This window comes from Entelurus aequoreus, linkage group LG18 (genome assembly GCF_033978785.1).
Source record: "Entelurus aequoreus isolate RoL-2023_Sb linkage group LG18, RoL_Eaeq_v1.1, whole genome shotgun sequence".
In the NCBI taxonomy this organism is placed as follows: domain Eukaryota; kingdom Metazoa; phylum Chordata; class Actinopteri; order Syngnathiformes; family Syngnathidae; genus Entelurus; species Entelurus aequoreus.
The window spans coordinates 7,634,370-7,646,869 of record NC_084748.1 but is presented as its reverse complement, the minus strand read 5'-3'; the positions used below and the strand labels follow the sequence as shown (position 1 = coordinate 7,646,869).

The 12,500-nt window shown below is 39.5% G+C and overlaps 2 protein-coding genes across 2 annotated transcripts in view; one reads left to right on the top strand and one right to left on the bottom strand.

Moving 5' to 3' along the window:
- nacc1b (nucleus accumbens associated 1, BEN and BTB (POZ) domain containing b) overlaps positions 1-5,087 on the top strand; it is a 51,505-nt gene extending 46,418 nt beyond the window's left edge. Inside the window, exons 7-8 of the mRNA XM_062026019.1 lie at positions 4,377-4,474; positions 4,552-5,087. Coding sequence (XP_061882003.1) covers positions 4,377-4,474; positions 4,552-4,862 — 409 coding nt within the window. The 3' untranslated portion in view covers positions 4,863-5,087. The remainder of the gene's footprint in view (positions 1-4,376; positions 4,475-4,551) is intronic.
- The window catches only part of LOC133633769 (tRNA (guanine(26)-N(2))-dimethyltransferase-like), a 104,842-nt gene that overhangs the window by 74,525 nt on the left and 17,817 nt on the right, over positions 1-12,500 (bottom strand). The window lies entirely within an intron of this gene.

Below are 12,500 nucleotides of genomic sequence, written 5' to 3'. Positions count from 1 at the left end.
TTACTTTCTTTTACCATCTATTTAAATTATTTATCTTCCATTTAACTTATTTTAACTTTTATTTAACAAATTTTACCTTTTATTGACCTTCTTTTACCATCTATTTAACATTATTAAGTAACTGTACCTTTTATGTACCTTCTTTTACCATCTATTTAACTTATTTTAACTTTTATTTAACAAATTTTACCTTTTATTGACCTTCGTTTACCATTTAATTAACTTATTTACCTTCTATTTAACTTATTTTAACTGTTATTTAACAAACTTTACCTTTTATTGACCTTCTTTTACCTTCTATTTAACTTATTTTAACTTTTATTTAACAAATGTTACCTTTTATTGACCTTCTTTTACCATCTATTTAACTTATTTTTAAGTAACTGTACCTTTTATTGACCTTCTTTTACCATCTATTTAACTTATTTACCTTCTATTTAACTTATTTTAACTTTTATTTAACACATTTTTCCTTTTATTGACCTTCTTTTACCATCTATTTAACTTATTTTTAAGTAACTGTACCTTTTATTTACCTTCTTTTACCATCTATTTAAATTATATATCTTCTATTTAACTTATTTTAACTTTTATTTAACAAATTTGACCTTTTATTGACCTTCTTTTACCATAAAATTAACTTATTTACCTTCTATTTAACTTATTTTAACTGTTATTTAATTATCTTTACCTTTTATTGACCTTCTTTTACCATCTATTTAACTTGTTTTTAAGTAACTTTACCTTTTACTTACCTTCTTTTACCCCCTATTTACCTTCTATTTAACTTATATTAACTTTTATTTAACAAATTTTACCTTTTATGTACCTTCTTTTACCATCTATTTAACTTATCTTAACTTTTATGTGTCATGTCTTTTGATCATGTTTTAGTTATGTCCTGTTTGGTTTTTGGTCACTTAGTTCCTGCTTTTTCACTCCCTTGTTTTGTTCCCATGGTTACCCATTAGTTTCACCTGTTGCACATTTTGATTCACGCACCTGTCACTAATCATGTCACTGTTATTTAAGCCTATCTTTTTCTGTTGGTCGGCCTGGCGACATTATCTGCTGTTACCCTTGTCACTCATGCGTTGATTCCATGCCATTGTCACTCATGCGTTGATTCCATGCCATTGTCACTCATGCGTTGATTACATGCCATTGTCACTCATGCGTTGATTCCATGCCATTGTCACTCATGCGTTGATTCCATGCCATTGTTCCATGATCCTTTCCATGCTTGTTCCAAGTAAGTTTTTGTTTATTCATGTCACGTTTAGCAGTTCTTTTGTTTCATGTCCTTAGTCTACGTTAAGTGTAAGTTTTTGTTTCATAGTCAAGTTTGTACCTCCGCCTTGTGCGCGCCTTTTATTTGTTCCTTTTGTTAGTGTTTAAAATAAATCATGTATTTACCTCCAAGCCATGTCCGATCCAACTATTCTTGCATCTCGGGAAAACAAACCCGCCATAGTCCACGTCTTGACATTATTTAACAAATTTTACCTTTTATTGACCCTTCTTTTACCATCTATTTAACATATTTTTAAGTAACTGTACCAGTGTTTCCCATAAACTGCCAAGATACCTGTGGCGGTGGGGGCGTGGCTATGGGCGTGGTCACCATGACATCATTGAATAATTTGCATAATTTACTACAATGATATGATTTTCTCTAAAAAGGCTCAAAAAATGTATACTTACTAATTAATAATAGTTTTGTTTTAAACGTCCATCCATCCATCCATCCATCCATCCATTTTACAATATAATTACAACACTTTATGTACATATTTATATACAGATTTGAACAATAAGTTATTCACTGAAATATATTTATTAATTGTGGTTCTTACAAAAAATATCTTATAAAAATATAAAAGCTAAAATGTCTCTTAAAGCTCTGCCCCTTTAATTAGTGCATACTAAATAATTTAACTTTAGCCTACTACTACAACCATATTATTTACCAGTAACATAAAGTGAAACAGAGGCAGAGGTGTCCTGCCACAGTCAGTAACAAATAAACAGAAAACAGTAGTGGGTGGTTGATAGACACAAAGCTTCATCAAACATCTGATCCACTGAACAAAGAGCTCCAAAAATCTTGATCCTACACTTCTCTTTTGTAAAGTAAATCTGAACAGCCGATATGGGCATCTACATCAACTATATCAGGGGTCGGCAACCTTTACCACTCAAAGAGCCATTTTGGCAAGTTTCACAAATTAAAGAAAATAATGGGAGCCACAAAAATAATTGTAATATTTAAAATGAAAAACACCGCATATAAAGCTTAAATTGCTTTGTGCTATGTTAACCAGGGGTCTCAGACACACGCACCAGCACGCACTTTAATATGGAAATTTGACGTTAGTGCGGCCCGCGAGATTTGAATGAATGGCGCTTGATAGCGTCATACTTGCCATTATTTCCAGGAGACTCCCGAATATCAGGGCGTGATGGCACTGCTTTTAGCGCCCTCTACAGCCTGCCCAAACAGTGTACCTGCTCGACCACATGTAGAATGCAGCTTCAGCTTGCTCACGTAAGCGACAGCAAGGCGTACTAGGTCAGCAGCCACACAGTTTACACTGACGGTAGCCGTACCGTATAAAACAACTTTAACACTGTTACGTTACAAATATGCGCCACACTTTGAACCCACACCAAAAAAGAATGACAAACACGTTTCTGGAGAACATCTGCACTGTAACACAACATAAACACAACACAACAAATACCCAGAATCCCATGCAGCACTAACTCTTCCGCTCACCCGACGCACGGAGGGGGGGGGGTTTGGTGGTAGCGGGGGTGTATAATCTAGACCGGAAGAGTTAGGGCTGCATGGAATTCTGGGTATTGGTTGTGTTGTGTTTATGTTGTGTTACGGTGAGATGTTCTCCAGAAATGTGTTTTTCATTCTTTTTTGGTGTGGGTTCACAGTGTGGCGCATATTTGTAACGTAACAGTGTTGAAGTTGTTTTATACGGCTACCGTCAGTGTAAGCTGTGTGGCTGATGACTAAGTATGCTTTGCTGTCTCCTATGTGTGCAAGTAAAAGCTACATTCAACATGTGGCCGGGCTGGCACGCTGTTTGTAAATGCTATAGAGGACAGTTACTGCAGTGCAATTAGGGCACGCCCTTAATTTAGTAATTAGAGTGAAAATAGGATTATATTTGCCCTGGGAGTTATCTAGGAGAGGCACTGAGATCCATAAGTCTCCTGGGAAAATCGGGGGGGTCGGCAAATATGCAGCTGAGCCGCATCAGAGTGGTCAAAGAGCCGCATGCGGCTCCGGAGCTGCGGGTTGCCGACCCCTGAACTATATGATTTGCCTAAAAAATAAAAATATATATATATTTTTTTTTGTGCCGCCCTTAATTCTTTCGTGGCGGGCCGCCACAAATAAATGAATGTGTGGGAAACACTGTGTACCTTTTATGTACCTTCTTTTACCATCTATTTAACTTATTTACCTTCTATTTAACTTATTTTAACTTTTATTTAACAAATTTGACCTTTAATTTACTATCTATTTAACCCAGTGGTGTCAAACATACGGCCCGAGGGCCGGATCAGGCCCGCGAACAGGTTTTATACGGCCCGCGGGTTGAGTTTGCTAAGTATGAAAATGTACCTGAAATTTTTTAATGAAAGAAACAGCTGTTCTAAATGTGTCCACTGGATGTCGCAATAGCAATTATTTGTATCTTTGTAGATGATGCTACATATGTACAAAATAAACCACTTGATGTTAGTCGAGGAAAATTATCCCAAATAACATACTGTAATTTGATTTTTATATAATTTTTTTATCTTGATAGATTGAAAATTAACACCAATGAGTTGACTAATGAACATTATCACATAATGTATTCAGAAAATATAAATAACGACAAAAATAAAATATGTATACTATTAACCACAACAGGTAATTGTAAAAAAAACAAAACAACAACATTATGATTTCTACAATTTCAGAATGTGCTTGTTCTATTTTTAAACAAAGAAAACAATCTGAAGTTGTCTTTATTTTTAAATTATTGTGCCGTGATTTTACCAATCTGGCCCACTTGGAAGTACATTCTTCTCCATGTGGCCCCCGATCTAAGATGAGTTTGACACCCCTGATTTAACCTATTTACCTTCTATTTAACTTATTTTAACCGTTATTTTAACAAACTTTAACCCCCAACTCCAACCCTTGATGCTGAGTGCCAAGCAGGGAGGTAATGGCTCCCATTTTTATAGTCTTTGGTATGACTCCCAACTTACCGATCTCAGGGCGGACACTCTAACCAGTAGGCCACTGAGTAGGGACAATGCGGACCATCAGAGTTGTCTTAAGGTGTTTACTTTCTCCACAGGAGCACCCTGGCTAACAGTTGCGGTACCGGCATTCGCTCGTCCACCAACGACCCGAGTCGCAAGCCGCTGGACAACCGAGTGCTGCACGCCGTCAAATGTGAGCCACATTCCGTCACCCTCCGTACGTAAAAAAGTCCATCTGCTCCACGTCTTCCGTCTCCCCCCCTGTCGCAGTTTACTGTCAGAACTTCGCGCCGAGCTTCAGGGAGAGCGAGATGAACGCCATCGCCGCCGACATGTGCACCAACGCCCGCCGCGTGGTCCGCAAGAGCTGGATCCCCAAACTCAAACTCCTGATGGCCGACAGCGACGCCTACTCCACCTTCCTGGCCGACAACGGCAAGGTGGAGGCGGACGGGACGGGCGCGGAGCAAGGCTTCGACCCGGCCTCCTTGGACGCCGCCGCCGGTACCGAAGTGGGCGGCGGAGCGACGCCGGCGGACGCCCTCCAGGGGACGGGAGGAGACGGCAGCACTTTGTTTTGAGTGAGTGAGCGGACCGACGTTTGGACGGACGGAGGCTCTCGCTGCCTCCGTCTGTTTCCTTTTTATCTTCTCTCTGCTTTTACCTTCTGACGTTTGCTCGCTTGCCTCAGTGTTACTCCTCCCCAGGAGGAGGTGGAGCCCCCCCCCTCTTTCGTCCTCCTGCATGTCGTGTCGTTGAGCTTCCTCTCCCGCCAAAATCAAATCTGACATTCCTGGGAGAGGCGTGGCCAAATCACATGTTGACACTGTTGTTGTCACACTGAATGTACGATCGGGGGGGGGGGTTCCGACGAGGTCAGGTGATCAATCATGTCGATCAGCCCCCCCCCCCCCCCCCCAAAAAAAAAAACGCCCAGAGTTTGTTTACTTTTCTTTTGAAACAACTTCAATGCGTTTTTCCAACAACTTCCTGTCGTTTGAGAGCCAATCAGCAAAGCATAAAAATGTTAAAACAAAATCTTCCTTAAAGAGCTGACTTGGGATCAGATGGAAAGGTCACAACTTTTTTGGGAGGGGGGGGGTGACGTTAGTCATCATGTAAAGATCTTGGATATACCGTATTTTCCGGACTATAGAGCGCACCGGCATATAAGCCGCACCCGGTGAATTTGAGAAGAAGAAAAAATATTTTTCCATGTTGTGAAATGAGTTATTTACATAGAAATATTTTGCAAATGTTTATTTACATACTTTAATTGTTTCCAAACGGTGTCTGTGAGACGGCAGTAAAACGGCCGATCAAACAAAACAGAAGTCGTCGTCATGGACCCGCTAGCTTTCCAATCAGCTAAACTTCACGGTGACGCTTTGGCGAATTAACCGAGGAGTTTGTGAAATTGAAACGATACAAAAAGAATCGCAAGTTGAAGGTACTAACACACTTAGCATTTTAGCTCACGCTAACGACGCTAGCTCCGTTACATTATGACAGCACGTACAAACATGCATGAAAACACTCCTACAGACATCACACACGGGACGGGTTTAGTAAGTAAGAATTGTTTTAGTTGCACTGTAAAATTTACAAACGTCGCTTGGAGACTCCATACGAGTAGAAATGCTACGGACGACACTTGTGCTTACGGTTGAAAGCGCAGTCTGAACTGAAGGGCTACGCAGCAAGGCAGCACCCGTCCAAAAGATGGCGCCTTAGCACAAACAATAACACACGTTTTCAGTGTCTTTGCTTGGTTTTTCTTTTTAAAGCAAAGAAAAATCCATACATTTGCTGCACCGTTGTATAAGCCGCAGGGTGCAAAGCGTAGGAAAAAGCGGCTTGTAGTCCGGAATTTAAGGTAATCTTTGTTTTTCCCCCCCAAACGGTGTCTGTAAGACGGCAGTAAAACGGCCGATCAAACAAAACGGAAGTCGTCGTCATGGACCCGCTAGCTTTCCAATCAGCTAAACTTCACGGTGACGTTTTGGCGAATTAACCGAGGAGTTTGTGAAATTTAAACGATAACAAAAATAATCGTAAGTTGAAGGTACTAACAAAGACACTAGTAGACATGTTAGCATTTTAGCTAAGGCTAACGACAGCACGTACAAACATGCATGAAAACACTCCTACAGACATCACACATGGGACGGGTTTAGTAAGTAAGAATTGTTTTAGTTGTATTGTAAAACTTACAAACGTCGCTTGGAGACTCCATGCGAGTACAAATGCTACGGACGACACTTGTGCTTACGGTTGAAAGCGCAGTCTGAACTTAAGGGCTATGCAGCAAAGCAGCACCCGTCCAAAAGATGGCGCCTTAGCACAAACAATAACACACGTTTTCAGTGTCTTTGCTTGTTTTTTCTTTTTAAAGCAAAGAAAAATCCATACATTTGCTGCACCGTTGTATAAGCTGCAGGGTGCAAAGCGTAGGAAAAAGCGGCTTGTAGTCCGGAATTTAAGGTAATCTTTGTTTTTTCCCCCCAAACGGTGTCTGTAAGACGGCAGTAAAACGGCCGATCAAACAAAAAGGAAGTCGTCGTCATGGACCCGCTAGCTTTCCAATCAGCTAAACTTCACGGTGACGTTTTGGCGAATTAACCGAGGAGTTTGTGAAATTTAAACGATAACAAAAATAACCGTAAGTTGAAGGTACTAACACAGACACTAGTAGACATGTTAGCATTTTAGTTAAGGCTAACGACAGCACGTACAAACATGCATGAAAACACTCCTACAGACATCACACATGGGACGGGTTTAGTAAGTAAGAATTGTTTTAGCTATATTGTAAAACTTACAAACGTCGCTTGGAGACTCCATGCGAGTAGAAATGCTACGGACGACACTTGTGCTTACGGTTGAAAGCGCAGTCTGAACTTAAGGGCTATGCAGCAAAGCAGCACCCGTCCAAAAGATGGCGCCTTAGCACAAACAATAACACACGTTTTCAGTGTCTTTGCTTGGTTTTTATTTTTAAAGCAAAGAAAAATCCATACATTTGCTGCACCGTTGTATAAGCCGCAGGGTGCAAAGCGTAGGAAAAAGCGGCTTGTAGTCCGGAATTTAGGGTAATCTTTTTAGATTTCTAAATCAATGTTGCAGCACAAATTCAATTATAAACAAAAAAAAAACAGGCAGCTTTCGTTCAAGGAGGTGTTTGGTTATGATTAGAAATGTTTCTGACTCGCTATTATTACAAACTTTAAAACGTGACAAAACTTTATAAATATTTGGACGGTTAACGTCCGAGCACCTTATCGTCGGGGGTGGCTTCCCGGGTGTTGCTGTCGAGCGCGGGGGACTGTTTAGCGTCTCTCGTGCGGTAAAACTGTCAAAGCGAGCCAAACAGTGGAATGACGGAGTCGAACCCCCCCACCACTTAACCTTTCATGCGCCTGCCAATCGAGACCATGTTTTTATTTTTTATTATTAATCTATAAGCCAGTGTTATTTAAAAACAATCTTTGAGGAAAGGTGTTTACAATTGTTTTTATATATATTTAAATGTGATTTGAGAGAGGCTTTAAGGAGCCTGAGCAGGAAGTTGTTCTGTGAACACATGGTACAATTCACTGTAAGGTCGGCGAGAGAAGAGTTTATTTGGCCCTTTTCACACAGAGATCCCAGAGTCGGCACGTTTCCATGCTCTAAATTAGTCCGATTTCGCAAATAATTTGGCTTGGAAATGAGCTTTCTGCAACACACAACAACACCATTTGGCTTTAAAAACACATTAAAACATTAGCAACACCATCAAATAGCAGTGCAACGTTGCAGTACCTACTAGCACAGGGGTGTCCGCAATTTTATTTAAGGATTCTGCGGCTTTTTTTTATACATTTCAAAGCCAATACAATATATTGATTTTTTTTATTTTTATTTTTTTTAAAAAAAGGATTTATGTCAGCTTTGTGTTTTTATTACAGGTGCAATATCGGACATAAGTATCGCATCGAAATGAGGAAATATGACGTAAGGCGTGTTTTTCAACCACTGTGCCATGGCACTATACCAGGGGTGGGCAATTAATTTTTACCGGGGGCCGCATGAGCAACCCGAGCACTGCTGGAGGGCCACACCGACAATATTTCAATTAAATTTTGCTCAAATTATTTTTGATATACCGTAAGATAGATAATAATAATAATAATAACATTTTCATTTAACCTAACTTATCTTTATACAAAAGCAGATGACTTTTGATGGTTTTATTTTTAACACTTTCTTACACAACACTTCCTGATGTATATTACAATAAAAAAATATAAATTTCTGTCACTTGATCCTGCATCCTCTTTGTTGTGAACGTAGCACGCCTGTAAGGTGATTGGCGAAGAAGGAGGAAGCGTTGCTGTTGCGGAAATGAGGAGTGAGGATAGATGTGCGTGTGGAAAGAACGAGATAAGTTGAGCTGTGTTAGTATAGCATGCTCAATAAAAGTTTAAAAAGAGCATCAGACTTGGTGTGCACTTCTTCTGGACGCTACAATTGATGTCAGAAGTGGGATGAAATGCCTCCCAGTTCGCCTTACCATCAAACCTGGGAGTCTTCATTGAGAGCGGAATTCCCCCCGTGGCAAGCAGCGTGGCTGCATCTGTAAACGCTGTCTCTCTCTCTCTCTCTCTCTCTCTTTGCGGCGAGCTCCTCACGTGGCACGTACCTCCCGATGACGTAGCACACAAACAGTGCAGTATGCGCAAAGTTTTACTTCTGCCACCAATTGTAGCGTCCAGAAGAAGTGCACACCAAGTCTGACGCTCTTTTTAAACTTTTATTGAGCAAGCTATACTAACACAGCTCAACATATCTCGTTCCTTCCACACGCACGTCTCCTCACTTCTCATTTACGCAACTTAAGAAGACAACATCTACTTCAGCAGGTGGTTACACTATATTCTTTAAACACAGCAACGTGTGCACCACAAATAAGCACACGGCTTTACCTTTACTTGGCAGTCCATGTCTTGTTGAAAACACGCCATTCGTCATCAACTTTTCTCTTTTTAGCGTCTCTGGGATAACCGGGCATCACTTGTCGCTGTGCGCCTTCCCTCACAGGACATACGCACATATAACACTTTTCAAAATAAAAGCAGCACAGTTGTATTGCACGCACGACAAAGACGTTTTTTTAAATTTATTTTGTAATTTGTGATTGCCGCTGCGCGCACGAGCATACGTCCACACGGAAGTAATGCAAATAACGCTTTTCAAAACAAAAGCAGCACCGTTGTATTGCACACTCTAAATAGATACTTTTTAAAATGTATTTTGTAATTTATAATTGGCCTCACGCGGGCCGGACAGGGACGTACAAAGGGCCGCAAAATGCCCAGGTCTGCACTATACAGTCTAGTGCAGGCCTGGGTAATTATTTTGACTCGGGGGGCCAAATTTAGAGAAAAAAATGTGTCTGGGGGCCAGTATATCTGATTTTTAGGAACACTAATACAAAACCTCACAATAATGTCAAAAAACAGAATGGAATTTTTAATTTTTTTTTACTGAATGAGACATGAATGTACATGAAAATAAAGAATGTGGGATCCAGGGTGTACCCCGCCTTCCGCCCGAATGCAGCTGAGATAGGCTCCAGCACCCCCCCACGACCCCAAAAGGGACAAGCGGTAGAAAATGGATGGATGGATGGATTCACAATATTAACTACGAGCGATAAAACACTGAATATTGACAACATATGAACGTCACACCCCCTCTCCATCGACATATTTTACATTCAAGCGAAACGCAATAAAAATGTAACAAACACATCGAAATATGAACGTGAAGGGTAAAAAAAAACACACTTACAATCTGATACATCTGATATATCACTAAACTTTAGGACTTTCTTGTAAAAATCTCCTTCCGCGTCTGTCCCTGACACCCGCATTTCAGGCTGGCCACTCTGGAAACACTCAGTGGAAACGCTCCCCACCCACACTGCTTGGTGCCTCGTCTGAGCTGCTGTGGCTTAGATTACCATAGTAACTAATTAGATTACCATAGTAACTAGTATATCATGCAAAAGCGCAGATTCCAACCATTGAACTACTTTGTATAGTTCAAGACTTACGGTCATTTGAAAACATCACTGCACATCATAATGGCAGCTACACTTTCCATCTTAAAGATCTAAAATAATTATTTGGGAATGTCCGGCGGGCCAGATTGAAAAGCTTAACGGGCCGCATGTGGCCCCCGGGTCTTAATTTGCCCAGGTCTGGTCTGGTGTGCCGTGGGAGATTATCTAATTTCACCTATTTGGGTTAAAAATATTCTTTGCAAACCAGTAATTATAGTCTGCAAATGATGTGTTGTTGTAGAGCTCGGCAGAGTAACCGTGTAATACTCTTCCATATCAGTAGGTGGCAGCCGGTAGCTAATTGCTTTGTAGATGTCGGAAACAGCGGGAGGCAGGGTGCAGGTAAAAAGATGTCTAATGCTTAAACCAAAAATAAACAAAAGGTGAGGGCCCCTAAGAAAAGGCATTGAAGCTTAGGGAAGGCTATGCAGAACGAAACTAAAACTGAACTGGCTACTAAGTAAACAAAAACAGAATGCTGGACGACAGCAAAGACTTACTGTGGAGCAGGGGTCACCAACGCGGTGCCCGCGGGCACCAGGTAGCCCGTAAGGACCAGATGAGTAGTCCGCTGGCCTGTTCTAAAAATAGCTCAAATAGCAGCACTTACCAGTGAGCTGCCTCTATTTTTTTAATTTTATTTATTTACTAGCAAGCTGGTCTCGCTTTGCCCGACATTTTTAATTCTAAGAGAGACAAAACTCAAATAGAATTTGAAAATCCAAGAAAATATTTTAAAGACTTGGTCTTCACTTGTTTAAATAAATTCATAATTTTTTTTACTTTGCTTCTTATAACTTTCAGAAAGACAATTTTAGAGAAAAAAATACAACCTTAAAAATGATTTTAGGATTTTTAAACACATATACCTTTTTACCTTTTAAATTCCTTCCTCTTCTTTCCTGACAATTTAAATCAATGTTCAAGTAAAAAAAATGTTTTTTATTGTAAAGAATAATAAATACATTTAAATTTAATTCTTCATTTTAGCTTCTGTTTTTTCGACGAAGAATATTTGTGAAATATTTCTTTAAACTTATTATGATTAAAATTCAAAAACAATATTCTGGCAAATCTAGAAAATCTGTAGAATCAAATTTAAATCTTATTTCAAAGTCTTTTGAATTTCTTTTACAATTTTTGTTCTGGAAAATCTAGAAGAAATAATGATTTGTCTTTGTTAGAAATATAGCTTGGTCCAATTTTTTATATATTCTAACAAAGTGTAGATTGGATTTTAACCTATTTAAAACATGTCATCCAAATTCTAAAAGTAATCTTAATCAGGAAAAATTAGTAATGATGTTCCATAAATTATTTTTTTAATTTTTTCAAAAAGATTCGAATTAGCTAGTTTTTCTCTTCTTTTTTTCAGTTGAATTTTGAATTTTAAAGAGTCGAAATTGAAGATAAACTATGTTTCAAAATTTAATTGTCATTTTTTTCGGGTTTTCTCCTCTTTTAAACCGTTCAATTAAGTGTAAATATCATTAATTATAGGTATTTTGAGCAAATTGGCTATTTCTGGCAGTTTATTTAAGTGTGTATCAAACTGGTAGCCCTTCGCATTAATCACTACCCAAGAAGTAGCTCTTGCTTTCAAAAAGGTTGGTGACCCCTGCTGTGGAGCAAAGACGGCGTCCACAATGTACATCCGAACATGACATGACAATCGACAACGTCCCCACAAAGAAGGATAAAAACAACTGAAATATTCTTGATTGCTAAAACAAAGTAGATGCGGGAAATAGCACTCAAAGGAAAACATGAAACTGCTACAGGAAAATACCAACAAAACAGGAAAAGCCACCAAAATAGGAGCGCAAGACAAGAACTAAAACACTACACATAGTAAACAGTAGTTTTGGAGCGATTAATGACGAGCTACACAAGTAGAAACGCTATGGAAGGCTACAAGACTGAGCAGCACTTGTACTTTCGGTTTAAAAGCACTAAATGGAAGGACACTGCAGTGAGCAAACCCTTTCAAAAGATGGCGCCGTGGCAAAAACAATAACACACCGTCTCTGCTTGGGTTTAATGAAAACTATTGAAAACAAAACGTTTTGACCGTTAGCAAAGCGAAAATCATATATTAGCCGCAGCGTTT